Source organism: Sphaerodactylus townsendi, linkage group LG03 (assembly GCF_021028975.2).
Source record: "Sphaerodactylus townsendi isolate TG3544 linkage group LG03, MPM_Stown_v2.3, whole genome shotgun sequence".
Lineage (NCBI taxonomy): Eukaryota > Metazoa > Chordata > Lepidosauria > Squamata > Sphaerodactylidae > Sphaerodactylus > Sphaerodactylus townsendi.
The window spans coordinates 11,091,078-11,114,652 of NC_059427.1; the positions used below are offsets into that span (position 1 = coordinate 11,091,078).

General features: G+C 48.7%; 1 protein-coding gene across 1 annotated transcript in view; it reads right to left on the minus strand.

Moving 5' to 3' along the window:
• Positions 1–593: 593 nt before the first annotated feature.
• LOC125428646 (E3 ubiquitin-protein ligase TRIM7-like) overlaps positions 594–23,575 on the minus strand; it is a 178,791-nt gene continuing 155,809 nt past the window's right edge. The window contains exons 4-12 of the mRNA XM_048489111.1: positions 15,801–16,090; positions 14,391–14,471; positions 12,562–12,726; positions 10,911–11,006; positions 9,016–9,246; positions 7,072–7,094; positions 5,708–5,826; positions 3,668–3,700; positions 594–1,499 (exon numbers count right to left, since the gene is read on the minus strand). Of these exons, the coding sequence (XP_048345068.1) occupies positions 982–1,499; positions 3,668–3,700; positions 5,708–5,826; positions 7,072–7,094; positions 9,016–9,246; positions 10,911–11,006; positions 12,562–12,726; positions 14,391–14,471; positions 15,801–16,090 (1,556 nt within the window). The 3' untranslated portion in view covers positions 594–981. The remainder of the gene's footprint in view (positions 1,500–3,667; positions 3,701–5,707; positions 5,827–7,071; positions 7,095–9,015; positions 9,247–10,910; positions 11,007–12,561; positions 12,727–14,390; positions 14,472–15,800; positions 16,091–23,575) is intronic.

A 23,575-nucleotide genomic window follows, 5' to 3' on the forward strand; every position in this document is an offset into this window, starting at 1 on the left:
CAGAAACCTTGACAGGGAGAGGATCTTCAAGGCCCTTCAGAAAGGCTATTGTTGAACAGAGGCAAAATCTAACATGCGGGTGTGCTTTATGAAGCTAAGAAAAGGAAAAGTACAGAATATTAGCCTAAATTTGCAGGGCATCTTCTTCCTCTAACTTTTCAGTTGACCCTCTTGTGCTTCAGAGGAATGGAGACTAGAGTAAGGTGACCAGATGTCCCGCTTTTGGTGGGACAGTCCCGCCTTAAACCGATCTGTCCCACTGGGTTTTTTAATTGTCCCGATTTTGCCTTCTGGGGTGCTCCCCTTTTCCCACCCTGTCACAGGGCGGGAAACCAGGGAGTGCCCCAAAAGGCAGTGCGCTCCTGCGGCTACGCGCATGCGCGCGCCCCCGTCCTGGTTTAAAAAGAGAAGTTTTGGATTTATATCCCCCCTTTCTCTCCTGTAGGAGACTCAAAGGGGCTTACAATCTCCTTGCCCTTCCCCCCCTCACAACAAACACCCTGTGAGGTAGGTGGGGCTGAGATAGCTTCGAGAAGCTGTGACTAGCCCAAGGTCACCCAGCTGGCGTGTGTGGGAGTGTACAGGCTAATCTGAATTCCCCAGATGAGCCTCCACAGCTCAGGCGGCAGAGCTGGGAATCAAACCCGGTTCCTCCAGATTAGATACATGAGCTCTTAACCTCCTACGCCACTGCTGCTCCTGACAATCTGATCACCTTAGACTAGAGGAGACTTAAGGAAGGGCAGGGGGTCAGTTTACAATCAGCCTGTTATATTTTATAAAGTGAAATGCGTTACTGTCAGTTTCAGAAATAAGATAACAATGGAAAAAGGTGAATGTTCAGAAATGGAGGAAAAAACTCTCCATTTTACTTCAGAGTTTTGGTAAGTGGGATCCTGGAGCTGCCATTAAAGGACTTAAAATGGGAGCTCTTGGTAAACAATATTTTCTTATTGATGCTCCTGGTGTGAAGAGATCGTTTTAAGAATAGAGTTTGAAGCTGCCTTTTTCATACACCCAAAAGAAAGGCAGGAGGGTCTCTCCATGGAAGGAGGCTCCAGAAAACTGGAAGAGAAGAGCTGCTCGGTCAGCGTCGAAAAAGGCCACTCGACCCCCAGCGTAGTTCAGAAACACTCGGATCCGCCTCAGCTCCCCACTCAGGGTCAGGGGAGGGTAATAGCCTTTTATGAAAGCCCCGTATCTGCCCAACCACTTCCCAACGGCGAAGATCCCATTCTCAGGACTGAAGGTAACTTCCATCTTCCTCTCCACAGACTTTCTGGCCACCCCCAAAGCCCATCTTTCCTCGCTTCCCACAAGGACTTCCCAGAAATAGCGGCCTTCTGTGAATCCCTCACAGCCCAGTACAACACCATACATCTCGAATCTCTCTGGAATGTCAGGCAGAGCTTGATCTTTTTCTCCTCGTCTCACCCTTTTCCAGTTCTCGGACAGGATGAGTTTGGGATGAGCTGTGTTTGGATCCAGAGTCACATTTGCTGTTGGGGGGGAAATGAGAAGATGAGAGGCATTTTCAGCTGGGAGATTTCTCCCAATGGCCTGTTCTGTATCCTTCTCCTGCCCATCATGGCCTCCTCCCACCTCTGTAACCTTTTCTTGGGTCGTTTCCCCACTTACCTGCTGCTGCGCGCTACTCTCCCCAAGTAGCGTAGGGTCCCGTGGCACTCCCCACTACAGGGGCGGCGACAATGCAGCCGCCCGACACTGCCGCTGTCGCGCCCCCTCAGCGCACATCATTCCTGGTGCTCCTCAAGATCGCGCCAGAAATGACGCGCGCTGGGAGTTGCGCGCAGCAACCTTTGGTCGAGGTAAGTGGGGAAACGCCCTTGGACTCCCAGACACTGCTGCCTTCTCCTGGCCTATTAAAAGGCAGAGCAGTCTTTCTGTGCACTTCCAGAAAAGGAAGATAAAATGCACAATTAAACCCACGGGAACCCAGCCTGTGTCTTACCATGTCCTATCTGAAACATGGAACCTTGTGAGAGCAAAGAAGACAGGGTCACACTTAGCTGTTCATCGAAATTGCTGTTCATCGAGTGTCTTCTGTGCAGGCACACATTGGGAACTATGCCTATGTAGGCCTGCCTCAGGTTCTAGCTTTTTGAGTCTACAAGGTGCTAGGTCATCTATTAGGGCCATTGTGATAGTGCTAAAAAACACTGCCTTAATTCTGTCTCAGTTTACTATAAAATATACCCAGGAGACAGCCTCCTACTTCTGAAAAGTGTGCATTCAAATAACAGCCAGGTAGGCAGCAGACTGAGCTGAAGAGCAGTGTTGTGAGTAAAGACATACATTTCCACCTCTTCCCCCAAACATCAAACACAAATTGTGTGTAAACAGCTGGAAAACAACACCTGGGCAGTCTAGCCTTCTGGCTTTATATACTGATATTCCACAAGCACAGCTTCTTTTTTAAAAGCGTGGAGGGATCCAGTACGTCGTTTATAACACCTTGGTGGGATCCAAAAATTTTAATAACAGGTTCTGGTGGTGGTGGGATTCAAACAGTGGCGCCGCCACACACATGCACCTCCAGTCCCTATTGGGCAGGGAGGTTGCTTTAGTAACCCCTTCTCGGCACTCAGAAAAAATTAGTAACCACTTCTAGAGAAGTGGTGAGAAGTGGTTGGATCCCACCTCTGCTTGAAACTGAGGAAAACCTGGAAAGCAAATAGGGAAACTTAGGCCGATTCCACACAGACAACACAGGCTCATGGTATCCGTTTCTGCTGCCTCTGACACTGTTTGCATGGTGGGAGAAGGGGCCAGTTGAGATAGCTGGGATCCTAGAGGCAGGAGGCAACATGGTTCGCACAGAACCACACAGCTGAGAATCCCCCCACCCGATAATTCCTGCCCACCTACCTGCATGGAATGGTGGCCACCTAGAGTATCCACTCTAATGGCAGCAACCGAGGGGACCCACCAAAATGGTGGAGGGAAGGGGGTGGTGATTGAATGCTTCCTGCTTGCCATAGTTCACACAGGTGAGCAGGAAGTGTTTACAACCCGGGTTAGAGGTGGAAATTAAATTAGTGATTGCTAAATTAGTAACTTTTATTTTACTTGGGTTCTGGCCACTAAAACGGGTTAGCAGCATTTGGGGAGGGAAGTTTTGTGGGAACTCCCCCCCCCCCAAAAAAACACTTTTAAAAGGGCCTTAATCCATTTTACTTGACACATGCAGAATCACCCTTAGAGAAAGTGGATTCCCAACCTGGTCTGTGCCTCTCATGAGGAGGATTTTGATGCCCACCAACCTTCTCCCATCATTCCAGTATGGCGGCAGGTAGGTGAAAGGAGGGGGCAGTGGTGGGATTCAAATAATTTAACAACTGGTTCCAAAGGACTCAGTGGTGGGATCACAACCAGTTCTCTGAACTAGACAAAAAAATTAGCTACCGGCTCTACCGAACTGGTGCGAATAGGCTGAATCTCCCCCACAGTGTTCATTCCCTCAGAGTTCACCTTGACAGACCTCCTCAAAACAGAAAAGGACTAGCAGATGACGGGAGGAAGAAATATTGAGGAACAAAACAAGAGCATCAAGGTGATCTTATCAGTGGGAAAATACCAAGTAGAAAAACCCCAATTGTAAAGGGATACTGTTTAGTTAATAGCTGGTTTATGAAGAAAAATGTACCTTTCTGCATGTGAAGTCCAAAATTCAGAGCGTCTGAGGAAGCAAAGGTACAGAAGGTGAGCAGCAGAATATTGATTCAGCAACATCTGCCTACACAGCACAAGAATCTTCACTGTGTGACTGAAGGGGTGCTGCAGAAGCCATTTTGTGGCTGTGCCCACCATATATTGTCGAAGGCTTTCACAGCCGGAATCACTGGGGTGTTGTGTGGTTTCCGGGCTGTATGGCCGTGTTCTAGTAGCATTTTCTCCTGACGTTTCGCCTGCATCTGTGGCTGGCATCTTCAGAGGATCTGATGGTAGCAAAGCCAGTGGAGTATATATATATACTTGCTTTGCTACCATCAGATCCTCAGGCCAAACATCAGGGGAAAATGCTACTAGAACATGACCATACAGCAAAGAAACTACACAGCACCCCTGTGCCCACCATACTTTGTATCGGAATTTCAAATGTGGTTGCAGACTCAGAAAGGCTGGGGACCCGGATATAAGCAGCCTAAAGCATATTAAAACACGCCTGGCCCAACCTAATGTCCTGTCCGAAATCCCTGCAGCAAATATTTGGGACTAGTTGCAAGTGAGGCAGCTCTGCAAGAGGAGAGCCACCATGAGTCCATGAAGAGAAGCAGCCAAGCGAGTTGAGAATCTCTGCAAGAAGCAGGTAAGGGTTAATCTTTACATTTAATATAATAAACATAGTTTAGGTTAAGGGGTGCGCACTCCAGAAGGCAAAGGGTGAGAAGAGGTTTCTGTAGAAATTTACATCTCATTAGCATTGCTGTAGGCAGCACAGGAACACCTAGACTGAAAGCCAGGTTTTAAGGGTTTTTAATCAACAGGGTTGTTAGAAGTTCTCGGGGCAAAGTAGATCTCTGTGCCCTGCAGGAGGCGCTCTCCACCCACCTGCAGTTCACATCCATTGTTCTGGCCGCACAACACATAGTTAAATTGTGGAACCCCCTGGCCCATTATTCGGTGTTGGCCACCTGCTTGGAAAGCTTTAAGAGGGGAGTGGACATGTTCATGGAGGACAGAGAATACCCCTCCCTTCCCCTCCTCTCTCTTGCATGCCACCCCTCACTCACTCCCCTCCCTTACATGCCACCCCTCACTCTCCTCTTCCTCCCTCCACTAGGGTGGGTGGGCCAGGTCCAGATGCCGACCCCCTCCCCGTTCCTCCCCTCCCTTGCATGCCACCCCTCCCTCTCCTCCCCCTCTCTCCGTTGTGAGGATGAAATAGAGGAGAGGAGAGCAGTGTAAGGCTCAAACTGGATACTAGTCACAATGCATGCCTATTTTCTCCAGTATCAGGAAAGTATGCCTATTACCGTATATACTCGTGTATAAGCTGACCCGTGTATAAGTCGAGGCACCGAATTTTATCACCAAAACCTGGGAAACCTTATGGACTCGCGTATAAGCCGAGGGTGGGAAATGCAGCAGCTACTGGCAAATTTCAAAAATAAATAGATACCAATAAAATAAAATAGATACAGTGGTACCTCGGTTGGGGTTTGAGGAAGCCCAGCCAGCCAGGGGGAGTCACTGCCCAAATAAGGAGCTCCCTCTGCCTCCCAGCTGGGGTTTGGGGAAGCCCAGCCATCCGGGGTGCCTCAGGGTTCCCCCTTCACCCTCCAAGGAGGGCAGCAACAAGCAGCTTGTGCAGCCGCACGGAGGTTGTCCCAGCCTGCCCCCAGCCTCGGCAGAGGCCTGAAAAGCCCGCAGGCTGCAGGGGTTTCCCCTTCGCTCTCCGGGGAGGGCAGCAACAAGCGGCTTGTGATTGCTGGTAAGTGGTGACTCGCGTATAAGCCGAGGGGGCATTTTTCAGCCTTAAAACGGGGCTGAAAAACTCGGCTTATACGCGAGTATATACGGTATATTTGTTTCTCTGGAAAACAGGCAGGATTAATCTTCTGCAGCCGTCTTGCTTGTGGGCTTCTTAGAGACCCCTGGGTGGCCACTGTGTGAACAGACTGCTGGAACTGATAGGCCTTGGTCTGATCCAAAACGGCTTTTCTTACGATTGTATGTGCATTACCTTTGCATTGTTTCATGATGCCCTTCAAAAGGGAATTTAAATCTGAAATGCTCCGTATGCTCCACTTCAGTGCAAGAGGAAAAGCCGCTGGATTCTTAAATGCCTCCTTTTCTTCATACCTGGAGAAAAATACTGTCAAGGTTCCACCCATAACATTCAGAAACACACACACACACACACCGCCCCCAGGGATCAGAAAAACAGAGGAAGGAATCGGCAGAAAGCCTAGAGACGAAGGCTGAGGCTAAATGAAGAGAAAAAAGAGGAAGTTTCTATGCCCTGCTTTTCTCTACCTTCAGGAATCTCAAAGCGGCTTATAAACTCCTTCCCATCCCCATCCCATAAAAGGCACCTTGTGAGGTAGGTGCGGCTGAGAGAGTCCTGAGAGAACTGTGACCAGCAGGCTTCATGTGTACGAGTGGGGGAAACAAAGCTGGTTCTCCAGATTAGAATCTGCCACTCTTAACCACTACACTATGCCAGCAAGATGCGGGGCTCTTGGAAGGACAAAATCCACTTCGCTGTAGCTCCTGAGACCCTGAAGTCACACAGCAGCTGTGGGGAATGCCTATTTCAAAATTCAACAGGCCCTGTTTGGGCTCAGAACACTAACACAGAGAAAGGAGGGGCTTCTGTCAGCCCACTAGCCATTTTCCCATGCTGAAACTGCATTGGGAGGTACTTCTCCTTTTTTGCTGCTCCACGTGGAATATTCTGTGCGTATGAAGCATCAAAAGTGGGCAGTAACTCCCTTCATGGGAGCTGTTTTGCCATGAAAAATGGCAGCAGTGAGGTAGGAATAGCATTGCTAGGATGCAGGGAAAGGTCTCGGCCTCTGAGCCTTGTTTATTAGCCTTCCAGGGGCATTAGTTGGCCCCTGTGAGAAACAGGATGCTGGACTCAATGGACCGCTGGTCTCATTCAGCAGGCTCCGCTTACGTTCTCAAGAGTGAGGCTGAGGGAGAGTGGAAGGAATCAGGAGTCAGTCCAGACCCCACCCCACAATGCCAGCTCACTTCACAATTTCCTGCTGACTCAAGTCTGTGTATAAGCTATTTGCCACTGATGGAGATCCACAATCTTAGTCACACCTGATGGGGCCCTCAGCCACCATTCGGAAGGACCATGATCTTTACAGGCTCTCCAGACCTAAAAGGTAGCCTGAGTGGAATTCACTGCCTTGGAGAATTGTGAAGTCTCTTTCTTTGGAGGTTTTTAAACAGAGGCTGGATGAACATGGCGGGAGGTGCTTTGATTGTGTGTTCTTGCATGGCAGGGGGTTGGACTTGATGGCCATTGGGGATCTTTTCCAACTCTATGACCCCTCACAGCATTAAGAAGATTAATATGAAAGATCCACTTACCTCTTCAGGGTGCTCCTGGCATCCTAAAGAAGAAAGGCAGAGAGAGAGAGAGAGAAAAGAAAGATCTCAATACTTCCTAAAAGGCCACACCAGAAAGATCCCTCAGAACCTGGACAATTCTGCACTCTGGCCCTTTTTGTGTATCCAAACATACTCTTTTCCATGTAAAGATCAAAGCAGAATTGTAACTTCATCTGGCACATGTTGTACCATCTTTGTTTTAGAATGCTGCACTTTGGTTCTAGTGCCTATTTAACAGAACTTGGAGCATTCTAAAACAAAGACGGTCCAGCATGTGGCGGGTGAAATTACAATTCTACTTTGATTTTTACATGGAAAGAAGAGGATTTGGGATTAATACCTCCCTTTTTCTCCTGTAAGGAGACTCAAGGGGGTTTACAAATTCCTTTGCTTTCCTCTCTCTACAACAGACATCTTGTGAGTAGGGTGCTGTGTGGTTCCCGGGCTGTATGGCCGTGTCCTAGCAGCATTCTCTCCTGAAGTTTCGCCTGCATCTAATCCTCTGAAGATGCCAGCCACAGATGCAGGCGAAACGTCAGGAGAGAATGCTGCTAGGACACGGCCATACAGCCCGGGAACCACACAGCACCCCAGCGATTCCGGCCGTGAAAGCCTTCGACAATAGACATCTTGTGAGCTAGGTGGGGCTGAGGGAGTTCTGAGAGAACTGTGACTAGCCCAAGGTCATCCAGCAGAAATGTAGGAAGGGGGAAACCAATCTGGTTCACCAGATAATGGTCCACCTTTCATATGGAGGAGAGGGGAATCAAACCCTGTTCTCCAGATTAGAGTCCACCTGCTCTCAGTCAGTAGAAGACTCCACTCAAAGACTGAGGTGCATCAGCAGAAAATCTTCATGAGGATTGTATCCGCAGGCAAAGTGAAGCTATTTTGCAGCAGAGCTGAATGATCTGGTTTGACTATTCAACAGTGGCTGCATTCATGTAGGGATTTTTCCTCACATGGAAAGCAGGAAGCCCTCACTTTAGGGTGGCTAGTTCTCACGGCCACCTGTGGACGCAGGGCCTTTCCCCACTTACCTTCTGCTTAACGCTACTCTGGCCAAGTAGCGCGGGGTCCCGCGGCACTCCCCACTGCAGGGGTGGCGACAACGCAGCCACCCCGACACTGCCGCTCTCGCGCCCCCTCTGTGTGTGTCATTCCTGGCGCTCCTCAAAACGGCGCCTTCTGATGACCCCGTGCTCTGCACGGCGCTCCTGGCGCTCCTCAAAACGGCGCCTTCTGATGACCCCGTGAGCGTGCAAGAAATGACGCGCGCAATGAGTAGCGCACAGCGAAGGTGATAGAAGGAAAAGTGGGGAAATGGTCACAGAGCCATTCCCAGCAACATTTTTTGCTTCAGCCCCGTGTCACTGATACTCCTCTTCTTGCCACTAGAGGGCATATCCTAGGCTTTTACAAAAAGCTAGATTACACTGGCATTGTAACAACACACTGGGCCTCAGCTTTCTTTCTTTTTCTTTTTGGTAAATGAAGTATTTAATCCTTGTTGCAGAGTTATAACCGGAAACATGCAGCCTGTGCTTCACTGCTTTTAAAATAAAAGCTAAGAATTAGTGCAACCGATCATTATACTGTTACACATTAGAACAATCTAGCTATTGCCCTTTTCTTTAAAGCCTGGAAAAAAGCCTTCTGATGGGGAGGAGGCAGATGCAGGGATGGAGAAAAGAAGACCCACATTCTGTCAATTTTTACCTTTTTAAAGTGCATTTTCATTTTCCATGCAGTGTTGTAACATGGCTCAGCGGGGAAAGGGGGGTCTGTACAGCAAAGGGGGCTCTTGCCAGCAACACGAACTGGGTTTGTTTGCTTTCTGCCCAAGTGACAGAGGCACCGAATAGGTTTGGAGGCAGCCTCCCTCCCAAAAGGTAGTCTGAGCTGTTCCTGCCACCCTCTTACCTGGAGGAATTGGCCAGCCGGCAGCTGACACTTCTCCTCCATCTCCCGGATGAGGCTTTCAAGAGAGGAGAGTTCCTCAGAGATTTTGGCCAGCTCCTGGTCCCTGTTTCTTGCGATCGTCTCCTCCACTTTTTCCGTCTGCACCAGCAGGAGTTTCTCTCGTTCCTCCAGAAATGAATGCAGTTGCCTGAACTTGGCTACCATCTTTTGCTTCTCTCCTGTGGTTTTTTCCTGAAACAGAATGAGAAGGAAATCAAGTCCACGAAATGAACACAGCTGGTCTTTGCAGGCAAGAAGAGGTTCTTCAGGAGCAATTTCACCTTTTGCAGAGATCATGTCAACGTTTGGCAGGGGGAAAGAAAGGTTTTCATGGACCATCCTGAGGGCCAAAGTTTTAACTCACTCAAACTCCAGGACAGTTTCTTTCAGCCACAGAGGACTATGGCCATTTACTCAGGCCCCTTCCGCATTGTAGGAGTCAACCTTAGATCAACTTGAGTCCGACCCGAGTCCTCCGCACAGACGTAGTGTCGGACTCGTGTCTGACTCGACTCACCCCCCTCTCGCCGTTGAATTTCTGAGCTCGACTGGGGAGTTGAGTCGACTTAAAGCGGACTCAGATTTCTTTCGAGCCGAAGCCGACGGAGTGCGGAATCTCCGTCGACTCGACTCTGCCATCTAGCCAATCACAGCTAAATATTTCGCCCATGCGCAGAAGGGGAGACTTGTGGCGGCGCAAAAAGCTTTGGGCATGCGCAGAACGGGGGACTCAGCAACCAATCGGAACGCAGCGCAGGGAGGTGGTCCCGCCCTCTGAGCTCGGCTCCGGAGACACAAGTTGGCTACTGTGCGGAGGAACGGGAGGACTCGAGTTGAGGTACAATTCCGCCGACACGAGTTGAACCTGAGTCATCTCGTGTGTCCGGAAGGGGCCCCTGTGTTCTTCACACTGAACATGCATTCCTTTTGGGTTGGATTCTCAGTTACATACCGGTATATGTTTTCCCCACTTTGGCAGTCACCATATTCTCAGATTAGAGAATCCCCAAAGTTTCCAAAAGCTTTGAAAGAACAACTTTTTCTCTCCCTTTGCAAGAGGAGCAAAGGGGATCACCATGCATTTTGCTTCCTTCAGATCTTCTCACTCCTCCCTGCCTTCCCCTGCCCACGCCACAGCAATTCGCCGCCCCTTTCAGCCACTGCTTTGGAAGGATCAGAAGGGCTATTTTTTTTTAAATCATGCTGACCTCAGACGGCACAAAGAAAAGAAAGGCATCAGGCAAGCTCTTCAGTCAGAAGTTGCGTGAAGAGAACAGAGAAGTGGCAGGCAGGCAAAATGGTGGATTAACTCAGCTAAGGTCACTTCACAGCAGGAGAATCGCAGGTGTGAACAAAAAAGTGGGGGAAACCCCCACAGTGAAGCAAATAGCCCTGGGGTAAGTAGTGCATGCATAAAGGGCCAAATGAGGGATCATCTGCCCCGGGGCTCATCCTGGAACAGAGAGCACCTTGGAAAGTCAGATGATTCTGATCCAAACAGAATCAACCAAGAACAAAAAATAAAGGATGGGGGGCATTTCTAGATCTGGATGAACAGCCAGGGGCAGTGCACCTACTAGGCAGCCCTCAGGAACCATCTCGAAGCCCAGGGGCACCAAGAGTGGGCCATTTCGGACCATCCCCAGTCCCACTGCATGGGTACACTTCTGTTTATAATTGCAACATTAAGTCTACCTTTGGGGGTCTGGTCTGCTGAATACTGACAGTCTGTGCACAGAACCTCCAAACTGGGGGTGGAGGGTACCTCATGGATGGATTTTTCTGCTATTTTCTGCCACTCCTCCCCCAATACTAGTTTCAGAAGCTGTTCACTTCTCAGCCATAGCGACACTTACGAGCAAATCTCGGCTTTCCTTCTCTATGTCTGCTTGACACGCCGCGACTCTTTCTCTCTCCTTCTTCAGCATCTCCAGACAGCTGCAGAAGTGAGTCTGGGGGTGGAGAGACCCGAAACTGAGACTGGTTCCTTTTTCAGGTGTTTATTATAAAGGGTCCATGAAGCAGAAAAGTCAGTAAGGGTCAAACTTGATGTAACTTCCCTACATGCATAATGCGATCTTCAATAACACATCCCAAATGCTGAACATAGATAGCCTTCTCATGGGGACGGTGCCCCATTCCCCTTCTGAGACCCACGATGAACACAAAGATGCAAAGAATGTTGCAGCATAGAGACTGACTCCAGTCTTTACCTCCTGTCCATCATTCCACCCCACGTCTTACATGGCCCAGTGGGAGAGCATCCGTTTGGCATGCAGGAAGTCCTGGGTGGACTCTCCGGCATCTCCAGGTGAAATGAACAGGCAGGAATTAACACAGATCCAAAAAGTTTATCTTTGCTAGAAATGAGGGAGCTTCAGCTTTCGAAGTGGTGGCTCCATATTGAAAAAAAAAATCTTCTCCTTGGGTTTCTCATGGGAGTCTCTTCATATGCTTACCACCACGGAAATTTACCATCATCTAAAGATCAGACTGTACGACCAGGAATACCAATCTCTCCTGAGTGCTGCACAAAGCTCCTGTTCCCCTCTATATTTTGGGATCACACCCCCGAAATCTAGCCCTGCTGTATATTTAGAACAGCTTGATAATTATAAGTGCAGCTGGGTCATGACAAGAGCAAGGTGCAACTCATTCCCCTCTGTCTATCTTCAAGGTCGTTTCCTTAACATCCCACAAAGTGAGCGTTGTTGTCGGTACTGTCCCAACGCTATGGACTCAATCCCTCATATCCTGCTTTACTGTTCGAGGTATAATGATATTAGAACCGATCTGGGAGCTTTACTACCTTTAGAATTTATGTTTCTCTCAGACAAACTAAAAATGTCTCAGCTATTGAACAGCCCTCATGTAGAAATTTCTGAAGCAGTTGCTACATTTTTAATCCATGTTTTACATGATATATAACAATGATCCTGTTTTTGTATTTGGAATGTATGGTACTTCTGGTTTACCTCCACCTGAGTCCCTGGAGATCCGCTGCCAGTCAGTGGTCTTGGGCAGAGCAAGGGTCTGACTCAAAATAAAGCAGTTTCATGCATAGCCCTCCCACCCACCCACCGACCCCCAAAACTGATGGGAACTGTTCCCCTACAGCTACTGTGTGTAACTGGGGAACACATACTGGGCAGCAAGTGAAATCAGGAGAAAAGCAGTATGTGTGTGGGAAAAGATTAAAACTGGGAGTCAGGAGGCTCTCCCTCCTAGCTCAGGCATGCAATGGGTTGGCCAGACAACAACACAGCCAGACAGGAAGTGAGTCCCCACTTTATCTTATGACCCCCCACTAGCCTCGACAGGGGGCAGGAAGCAATGCCTTAGGGAGCCACCAAGCCAGAAGGGAGGCAGGAAAGAGCTGTGTCCACTCCCCAATTTGGGCCCAGAGGCTGAGGCGGAACCTGCAGGTAGTTTCCTCACAAAGAGGCCAAGGAGAAGGGAAGGATCCCCAACTCTTTCTCACCAGCTTCCATCTTGTTGATTTCCTACCTTGTATTCTTGGGAGGCCTCCTCGAGAGGAACGGTCTTGTGATCTCTGTGCTCCTTGGATCGGTCACAGACCACACAGATGAGGGCTTCGTCATCCTTGCAGAAGAGCTTCAGCGGCTCCTGGTGCTTCTGGCAAACTCTCCCTTTTCTACCGGCCACCATTGCCTGAGGCCCAAAACAAGGAAACAGGATAGGTTACACTTCGCCCCATAACTGTGTCTCTCCTTGTTATGACTACATATAATTAGAACCTTGTTTGGTAGAAAAATCAAAACAAAAACAGTTAGATATAAAAACTGGATGTAGCCAAGTGTAACCCTATGGGGTTTGGCCTTCAGTTGGGAGTTGGGAAGGGGGTTTCCCCAGACAGTGAGCTGAGGGGGGTGGGAACTGAAGAAAAATTGGGTTCTGAGGGAAAATAGGGAGAGAGGAGCTACCTGGGTCCCGGGGCAGAGAACAGGGAAGCCCGAGAAGGTGCCTCCAGAGATCAGCAGCCACACCCAGAGCCCCAAAAGCAGCACCATCATGGAGGGCCAGTCAAGAAGAAGAAGAAGAAGAAGAAGAGTTTGGATTTATACCCCCCCTTTCTCTCCTGCAGGAGACTCAAAGGAGCTGACAATCTCCTTGCCCTTCCCCCCTCACAACAAACACCCTGTGAGGTAGGTGGGGCTGAGAGAGCTCCGAGAAGCTGTGACTAGCCCAAGGTCACCCAGCTGGCGTGTGTGGGAGTGCCCAGGCTAATCTGAATTCCCCAGATAAGCCTCCACAGCTCAGGTGGCAGAGCTGGGAATCAAACCCGGTTCATCCAGATTAGAGACATGAGCTCTTAACCTCCTACGCCACTGCTGCTCCTCTTTATTTCCCAATTGGGTTCCCCAAGTCTGAGTTTACTATCTAGGTAACCTGTACTCATTGTTATCATTGATCGGAGGGTCTTGGAATTGTTGACTTTTTGCTTTTTTGCCTCCTGGCCATCCTCTGTTTTGGAAAGTAGCGGTCAGTGAGCTGGAGGCACCCCTATTTTCTTTTTTTATCACCCCCCCCCCCCCATCCACTAATAAACCAGGTCCCACGACGTCTCCTCTCAGCAAGGGTTGGTGGAAATTTACACAAGTCTTATTAAGCTTTTATTAATATGACAAACCTCCCAACATGGATCCAAATGTGGAAGGAGCTGGTACTGCAGGAAAACAGCGGTCGTTTCCCCACTTACCTCGACCAAAGGTTGCTGCGCGCTACTCCCAGCGCGCGTCATTTCTGGCACGCTCTCGGGCTTCCCCACGACCCCGCGCGAGGTCATCAAAAGGCGCCGTTTCGAGGAAGCCAGGAGCAGCGCTTAGCGCTGGCCTTGCACGACAGCAGCTAGCGTCGAGAGGCTGACTCGCGTTATGCGCCCGCCCTGGGTAAAGAAGGAAGTGCCGGGGGGACCCCTTTTTTCAGGGGAAAATGGCGCAGCAGCAGGTAAGTGGGGAAACGACCTGTGGGACCCTAGTGGATTGTTAAGCTGCCTTTCAAGATCTAACACCAAACCAGCCCATTCGCCTTCTCACAGACAACATCTTCGTCTAGATGGCTCTCCAGACAATACCATTAACATTACGAACAACTGACAATTCTGATACTGGCACAATGAGCTGGTGATGATTATTCTGATGTGAGTTAACTTGAGTTGGATTTGGGGAGATTGCTCTCCTGGTATCTTAGTTTCTTCCATATTTTGAATAAGAATACTGCGGCAATAAAGAGGGGCAAGACCACTGAGAGCGACGGCAGAGAAATGCCTGATGGCCAACTTAACCAAGTGCAACCAAGAGGCAGCCTATAATTACCTGGGCATTTTGCAGCAGGATAACATCAAGCTCGGGCAAGTGAAGACTGTGGCCAGCAGAGAATACACCCAGAGGGTCAGCCTGTCAGGAAAATGTTGAAATCCAAATTAAAGGGCTGGAACACCATCAAAGCCATCAAAACCTGGGCTATACCGGTCATCAGGTACACCCTTGGAATCATAAGAAGAGAAGAAGAGAAGAGTTTTGGATTTATATCCCCCCTTTCTCTCCTGTAGGAGACTCAAAGGGGCTTACAATCTCCTTGCCCTTCCCCCCTCACAACAAACACCCTGTGAGATAGGTGGGGCTGAGAGAGCTCCGAGGAACTGTGACTAGCCCAAGGTCACCCAGCTGGCGTGTGTGGGAGTGTACAGGCTAATCTGAATTCCCCAGATAAGCCTCCACAACTCAAGTGGCAGAGCTGGGAATCAAACCTGGTTCCTCCAGATCAGAGTGCACCTGCTCTTAGCCACTGCTCTTAGCCACTACACCACTGCTGCTCCCTGTGGCTGATTTGGATGCAATGGATGGAAAAAATTGGAAGCTTGTGACAATTCACTATGCCTTATACCAGGGGTGGCTAACCTACGGTGCTCCTGATGTTCGTTGGCCATGCTGGCAGGGGCTGATGGGAATTGTAGTCCATGAACATCTGCAGCACCATAGGTTGGCCACCCCTACCTTACACCCACATAGACTATCCCTGCCCTGGAGATCTGGTGGCGGAGGGTTGCTGCAAGTAAAGCAAACAGCGGAGGAGAAACACGCACTGGCTGATTATGTGAACGAAGATCAAGAACAGGCATTGAATGAAGTGAGGAACAGGCATTTACTGAGAGCAGCAGTGGCGCAGGAGGTTAAGAGCTCATATATCTAATCTGGAGGAACCGGGTTTGATTCCCCGCTCTGCCGCCGGAGCTGTGGAGGCTTATCTGGGGAATTCAGATTAGCCTGTCCACTCCCACACACGCCAGCTGGGTGACCTTGGGCTAGTCACAGCTCTTCTGAGCTCTCTCAGCCCCACCCACCTCACAGGGTGTTTGTTGTGAGGGGGGAAGGGCAAGGAGATTGTCAGCCCCTTTGAGTCTCCTGCAGGAGAGAAAGGGGGGATATAAATCCAAACTCTTCAAACTCTTCTTACTGAAAGCCCAGTTAACTGGAGCACAGAAAAAATGTGATTAAAACGAGGACTGAAAGCTGGCACAACAAACTATTGCACAGTCAATTTATGGTGGGGCTGGGTGGGTGGGGAATAATATTGCACTGCATATTTGCCTTTTATATTCTATTATCAGTTGCAACCCAGCAAGCAGCAGCGACCACAAGCTTGAGAGAGTTTCTCACTAGCTGGAAACGTGAAGCCACGTGCAAGAATGGGAGAAAGCATCCCTCCCCCGATTTCTTACTCACCCACATTTCTTGGGAAGCCTCCTCCTGCGGATGGAGTTTCTGGATTATTTCCACAAAGTTGGCCAGCTGATAGTTGGGCCGGAGGGTCCCCTCCTTCGCCGGTCCTCTGCATTGGGGGCAGGAAGCCTCGGCCCCCTGCAAGTCCCCCCAGCTGTGGGTCAGGCAGGCCCGGCAGAAAGTGTGGCCGCACTCGGGGATCATGACGGGATCCCTGAAGAAGTCCAGGCAGATGGAGCAAGAGGCTTCCTCGCACAGCTCCTGGACGGGCCCCCCGGCTGCCATGGCTGCCTCTGGGAAGGGAAGAGAGACCAAAAGGGAGGATCAGTTCCTTTCTCCCGCATTTTTTTGAAAGCTGTCACTAAGCGCAGCGTTTCCCGTCCTGCAAATGACTTCCAGCTGCGGCATCCCCCGCGGGCCCAAAACAGGGCGCGGCTGAGCTGCAAAACCAGAACAAAACAAAACTCTGTCTCAAAAAGGGGCCTGCGACAGAAGGCAAATCTTTTGGGATGGGAGCGTGACCTCGCACGCGGCCCCCTCCAATGGAAGGCAGACTTTCCCATTTGCACATCAGGAGTTTGCAAATGGGATGGTCCCAGTGTCGGTGTGAAATGCCTCTTGGATCTGGGGTGGAATCCAGCACTTACTACCCTGTTTCCCCTAATATAAGACATCCCCGAAAAATAAGACATAGTAGAGGTTTTGCTGAAGTGTGAAATATAAGGCATCCCCCGAAAGTAAGACATAGCAAAGTTTTTGTTTGGAAGCATGCCCGATGAACAGAACACAGAAAAATAAGACATCCCCTGAAAATAAAACATAGCGCATCTTTGGGAGCAAAAATTAATATAAGACACTGTCTTATATTCGGGGAAACACGGTACTAGCATGGGCAACTAAGAGACTGAGCTTTCAGAATGGGTTGACCCAGAAAGGGGCGGAGACTCAGAGCAGCAGAAGGCTGCAAAAACTGGTGAAGTTGGGGGAAGCAAGGCTATCAGGCTGGGACCTTGATTTAATTCTTGATAAGCTCTTAACACCTTGTTTAAGGGAACCGCAAAGTTGTTGGGAACTAGTGGGAAGGGAGTTGTTTATTTTTGCTCTTTTTGTAAATGTTAGAATTTATTGTATCAGGGCTTGCTATGCATGTAATTGATGGGAGTTCGTTTGGTTCAGGGGGTCCAAAGTTATGGGCTCCCAAAGGGGGTGACCCCATCCTCCATTGTTTCCAATGGGAGCTAATAGTAGATGGACCATAACTTTGGACCCCCTGAATTAAACTTCACTAAACCTGGGTGGTTCCTTCATCATCTTGGATCCCATTCACCAAGCCGCTGAAGTCTTCATAAGCCAACCACCAGCAGGAAGAATTGGACTTGGCATTTATCAGTAGATTGTCAAGATAAGGACTTGAAATGTCACAACCTAGAAAGGACTGTAAATTGGTAAAAAGTTAAATGTTAATGTTAAAAGTGTTATTTGTTAAGGAAGTAAACCATCTTGTTTTAAAATTTAGTTCTTTGCAACTCCTTCTTCCAAGTTCTGCCCCACAGAACCCACAGTTAGAGGTTACCCTACCAGGAGGGCAATCTCCCCAAATCCAACTAGCACAGGCAGGGATGTAATGAAACGAATGGCTGGATTGCTGGGAACAAAGGAAGATGCTGGCATTCAATGCTGAAGTTGCAATGAAAATACAGAATGGGTCTCTGGTTGGAGAGACACTGTTCTAGGATTGGAATGACAAGCCCCAGGCACCACTGTGGTCCAAATATTATTTTGGAGTGCAATCCCCCCACCCCCGTTTCTGCAATTGCATTTGTCCTTGGGGCACTCCATTTTGAAGCAGGTCACACACATAAAAAAAAACTGGGCAATGGATCAGTCAACACAATAGGTCCATTTGGAAAACAAGGGTATGGAACAGTGAAGTGGCAGAACTCCTTTGGCACTCCAGGTGTTAGCAGGACTCACATTTACATCAGCCCCTGCCAGCATGGCCAATTGGCCATGCTGGCAGGAGGCTTCAATGGGAATTGTAGTCCATAACATCTGGAGTGCCAAAGGTTTGCCACCACTGGTGTAGGATATATGGTAGTCCAACCCTTATTTTGGGGTACAGAGCTTTACAGTTTCCCCCAATATTTGTGTTTGGACTCATGAAGAAGGAACTAGAAAATGCAAATAAGGAACTGGAAACCAATTTCACCATGATGACCATCCTGTCAGTCTGTGACTGGCTGTACCTAACAAGCTGACATTTTGTGATTGCTGTCTTCCAAGGCTCTTATAAACAATTAAGTAGCTCTCCAAAAGGTAAAGCCCAGTTTCTAACCACCGTCCACCACACCTCTGCAAGCAGAGGCACAGAGAGCTGGGCTTGAGAGGAGAATTTAACTTCTACCGATCATTCACGACTGCATTTTGTTGTGCGATCATAACGGTCCCATTGAGAATTAAGGCTATTAGCACAATATAAGTTTAGTCGAGTCGGCATGAGTGAGACAGGAGAAGAATATATGGGGGCAGCAGAGTCGTAGCTACAATGGGGGCATCCGGGGACAAGTGCCCTGGGCACCCGCTTGTGGGGGGCACAAAAATTGCAGGCTCGTTTGTGGCTTTTTGTATTTTTAGTGTTTTTTCCATTTTTGGCCTGCAGGGGGTGCGGTTTTTAGACTAGCGGTACCAAAATTTCAGGCTATCGTCAGGTGACTCTCCTGATGATACCAGCCAAGTTTGGTGAAGTTTGGTGCAGGGGGTCCAAAGTTATGGACCCCCAAAGGGGGTGACCCCATCCTCCATGTAGATGGGGCTACCATTTTGAGGATCCATAACTTTGGACCCCCTGAATTAAACTTCACTAAGCCTGGGTGGTTTCATCAGGAGAGTCTTCTGAAGATAGCTGAAAATTTTGGAACTGTTAGCTTAAACATTGCTCCCCTGACAGGCACCCTCAAATTTTCCCCAGGTTCTTTCTTTAAATCTTTAAAGGGAGAATCTGGGCTCCCTAGATTTAAAAAAAATTGAAAGTATTGTTGAAGGCTTTCACAACCAGATTCAACTGGTTGTTGTGGGTTTTCCAGGCTGTGTGGCCGTGGTCTGGTAGATCTTGTTCCTGACGTTTCACCCGCATCTCTGGCTGGCATCTTCAGTGGTGTATCACAGAGAGAAGTCTGGACACAGTGTGTTACAGACTTCTCTCTGTGATACACCTCTGAAGATGCAAGCCACAGATGCAGGTGAAACATCAGGAGCAAGGATTACCAGACCAGAGCCATACAGCCTGGAAAACCCACAACAATGTTGGAAGTGATGCTGTTTGGGGTGAGGGGTGGGGAATCTACTCTGAAACAGCATCACTTTCAATGTTGTTTAAACTTGGGAGCCCAGAGTCTCCCTTTAAGGTGGATTTAAAAGGAGAATCTGGGCTCTCTAGTTTAAACAACATTAAAAGTGATGCTGTTTCAGGGTGGATTCCCCCCCTTCAAAAAATTGCATCACTTTCAATGTTGTTTAAACTAGAGAGCCCTAGGTGTGTTCAGATTTGTGTGTTGGGGCATGTTCTATAATGTGATGGTGACTTTGAGATGACCTGTTGCAAAAAATGTTGTTTGGTCGGGGAGGGGGGGGGGGCGCAAAACTCAGATTTTTGCCCCGGGCTCCATTTCTCCTGGCTACGCCTCTGGTCAGGGATGCATTTGTTAAGCTAGCAGCACCAAACTTTCAGGATATCTTCAGGAGACTCTCCTGATGATACCACCCAGGTATCATCAGTGAAGTTTGGTTCAGCGGGTCCAAAGTTATGGACCCTCAAAAGTATAGCCCCCATTGGAAACAATGGGGGATGGGGCACCCCCTTTGGGAGTCCATAACTTTGGACCCCCTGAATCAAATCTCACCAAACCTGGGTGGTATCATCAGGAGAGTCTCCTAAAAAAATCCCTGAAATTTTGGTGTTGCTTACCTAAAAGCTGCGCCCCCTACAGGCCCAAAACCGAAAAAAACACTAAAAATACAAAAAAACACAAATGGGGGCGGAGCTTCGGACATGTAATGGGGGGGTGAGGGAACCCCCCTCCTTATCTACGTCCTTGGCCACAAGACTGCAGGAGGGCAAATGTTATTCCCATTTTCAAACAGGCCAGTCAGTTTGACCTCTGTCCCAGGGAAGATACTAGAGCAGATTTTAAAAAGATCAATCTGCAAGCATCAGAAAGGAAGTCAACACGGATTTATTCCCAACAGGTCCTGCCAGACCAACCTCGTTTCCTCCTATAATCGAGTGATGAGCTTGGAGGATCAAGGGAATGATGTTCATGTTGTTTACCTGTATTTTATTAAACTTTGATAGGTTCCCCACGAAGTCCTGATGAATAAACTAGAGAACTGTAGACTGGACTCCAGGATAGTTAGGTGAATGGGGAACTAGTTGGGGAACGAACTCAAAGGGTAGTTTTCAGTGGCATTTCATTGGAATAGGGGGAGGAGTCCAATGGAGTGCCACAGAGTTTGGTTCTGGGCCCAGTACTTTTCAATATTTTTTATAAATTATCTGCGTGGGGGTTGGAGGGACTACTTGTTAAATGCCTAATTGGGAGGAGCAGCAAACACACCTCAAAATAGAGATAGAATTCAACACGTTTTGAACTCACTGGAAAAACAGGGAGATGAGAACAAGATGCAATTCCACAAGGATAAGTGCTCTACAAAAATGCAGCACATATCGGATGGGGGATATACTATTGAGTAGCAGTGTCTATGAACAAGATCTTGAGAACTAGCATGGTGTAGTGGTTATGAGTAATATACTGTAATCTGGAGATCTAGATTTGATTCCCCACTCCTCCACATGAATGGCAAACTCTTATCTGGTTAAGTGGATTTGTTTCCCTGATCCTACACATGAACCCTGCTGGGTGACCTTGGTCGAATCACAGTTCTCTCAGAACTCTCTCAACCCCACCTACCGTAGAAGGTGTCTATTGTTGAGAGAGGAAGGAAAGGAGTTTGTAAATCACTCTGAGACTTCTTACACAAGGGAAAGTATGTATTAGGTCAATGAGCCTTGCTCAGTAAACACTCTGATGTTGGTCATAGAAGTCCTTATTAGTGATTAGCAAACAAGAACCAAACTTTTCCCAAACCAGCTCTGAAGAGCTTGGAAACTTGTTGGTGCTTTATTGGCCTTGCTCCCCCTCTCCTCCCCGTTCTCATCTAGTTCGAAACACTCAGGCCTTAGCTCAGTGTTTCCCAACCTTTTCAATGTCGTGGTACTCTTGACCTCGCTCTTCATATCTCAGGGTACCTTTGAGGTTCATTTGAATTTTTTTTTTGCATTTTTTAGGGTTTTTTCCTTTTTTGGCCTGTAGGTGGGGGGAGTGGCAAGCAGGGGGAGGGGAGGGGAGGGAAAGCAGCATTGACAGCCACGTTGTTTGTTTGCCTAAATTCGGCATGGATTTGGGGGGATTTAAAGGGAAAGCTCCCTTTAAATCTACCCCCCCCCCAATCCACACTGCATTTATGATAGCGGAGCCAGAAGTGAAACTCCCCCACTTCTGGGCTGTGTTCGAATTAAAAGTTAAAGTTGTCTTATTCTCTGTGTTAGCTAGGTAGAAACCAACTGTATTAGATAGGAAAATAGGATTTGTAAGTTTCCTTGTATTTGTGACTGTATGGAACCTCCTTGGCCCAAGGCAGAGAGCCACCTCCGCTCCACCTGGGCCCATCCTATTCACGTGTAAAGGTTCCTGATGCACGCGGACAAAAGGAGACCTCAGCTGAAGCGCCTCGCCCTGCCTAATCCCGTCAGCCGGCAGATAAGGAGGTTTTCGTCATCTCTCTCCGCTCCCTGACTTCGGACATCTGGGGAAGCCTTTGTGTTTTCCAGCCAGTGGACACGTCATCGCCTCGCCCTACTCTGGCGCGAAACTCAAGAAGGGGATGCCTATCGGACTCTGATTGGTTCCTGCATGTTGCAAATGAATGATTGGTTTTTTTGAATTCTGTTAATGAATGGTGGTGGGCTGTCTTTCATTTCTCCCGGGCTCCCGACGGGAGAAAGTGTACTTAAGGTGTTGTAAGGCTGCTAGGCAGTGCAGTTGCTGTGCGGAACGGAGGTGCTGACACTTAGGTCAGCATCTCAATAAATCCATTTTATTTATCCGAGCCGTGTCGGGTCTTGCTTGGGTTCCTGGGCGCTGCCGAGAGCGGGATACCTCTGAATAAGGAAAGTGTTACCCAGAGCAGCGCGGTAACATTTAGGCAAATAAAACAATGCTGTTTTAAATGTTGTTTAAAGGAAGCCCATGAGGTTTCCACCCCCCCTACCCCCGCCCCTTCAAAATCCATTTGATTCCGGTGGGGGGGGCAGGCGTAGCATTGTCAGGGTATCCCTGGGACGTGCTCATGGTACCCCAGGGTACCACGGAACCCTGGTTGAGAATCACTGCCTTAGCTTAATTGTGTTTACGGGGAAGATCACCCTTATCACAGTTGCCTAGCAATGGGCCTTTGGACTTTCTGCAGCTGGGCAATAGGCATATTACCCGATTGGCCTCAAGCTCACCAACCTCCAGCCAGGAAGTTAGCCCTAACTATGTGAGGGCACAAGCACATAGCTATTACTGTTTCCTGTAATAACAGGCAGGATAAAAATCCAAACTCCTCCTGCTGCTCCCTCTTCTTCTTGGAGTATGGGTGGACAGGAAGTTAAACATGTGTAGCCAGTGTGATGCAGCATCAAAAAAGTTTAATGCAATCCTAGAGTGTATCAACACAGGCATAGCAGCCAAATCACAAGCTGTCATAGTCCTGCTGTACCAGAAGGAAAGCTGGACTTGTTCGTCGATAGATTGAAAAAAAAATCCAATGCAGAATTCCAAAAACTCAACTCAATTCAGTCCAAAATGCTGGAACCCTTCCCCACAATTCATCCGAATTCACTATGTAGGATACACAGCAGGTGAGCTGGAAGTAAGCTTAAAACACTCATGCCTGAAAGAGAACCCCCCAAAACAAGTGAATGTTGCCCTCCCATAAACACAAGTAAAAAAGCAAGTGGGCCCAACTGGCTTAGGCGGGTGGGAGTACCCTGGAGCCTGCATTGAAAACTCTGAGGCAAACACAAGGACAGGAGCAGGGAAAGGGACTATGAGTAACACTGGGCAAAACTCCCCAAAACAAAACCTCCATGGCCAGTTCTCTTTGAAGTCACAGAAACCTCCCTGTCTGTAATCAACCCCTGTGTCTTTTTCTGTTTCTTCTCTTTCTCTGCACTTTAAACTTTGTACTTGCTGACAACTGCCTCACACAGCTGCTGTTGTAGAAGCGGAAGATATCTTATACGAATCTTGCCAGCTTAGGCAAGACAAGGTGGGGAAGCCTCCATCACCAGTTCTTGGGTTAAAGTCCCTTCTTCGACTCTTTCCCGAATCCCTCACGGACCTGCTTCTATGGGCTGCACAGTTGGATCAAGATGAACTGGTCCCTGAGAGAGTTCCTCTGGTTCCTGGGCAGCGTTGCCCTCCTACTGGTGGGGTGCTCTGGTGAGTAAGTCCAGGGGCCCAAATCTCCCCCATCTGCTGGAGGTGGTGGGGAGGGGCAGAATTTGCAATGGGCTAATGCACAAAGCAATGGCTTAAAACGGGGGTGGGGGTTCTCAGTCTAGAACTCTTTGTAAAGCCCCCCTTTGTTCAGTGCTTCGAGGAAGGGCAAGGCAGCGGCTGCCTTGCTTTCTTGGGCAAAGGTCTGCAGGGGGGAAGTTAACAGGAAAAGATGGA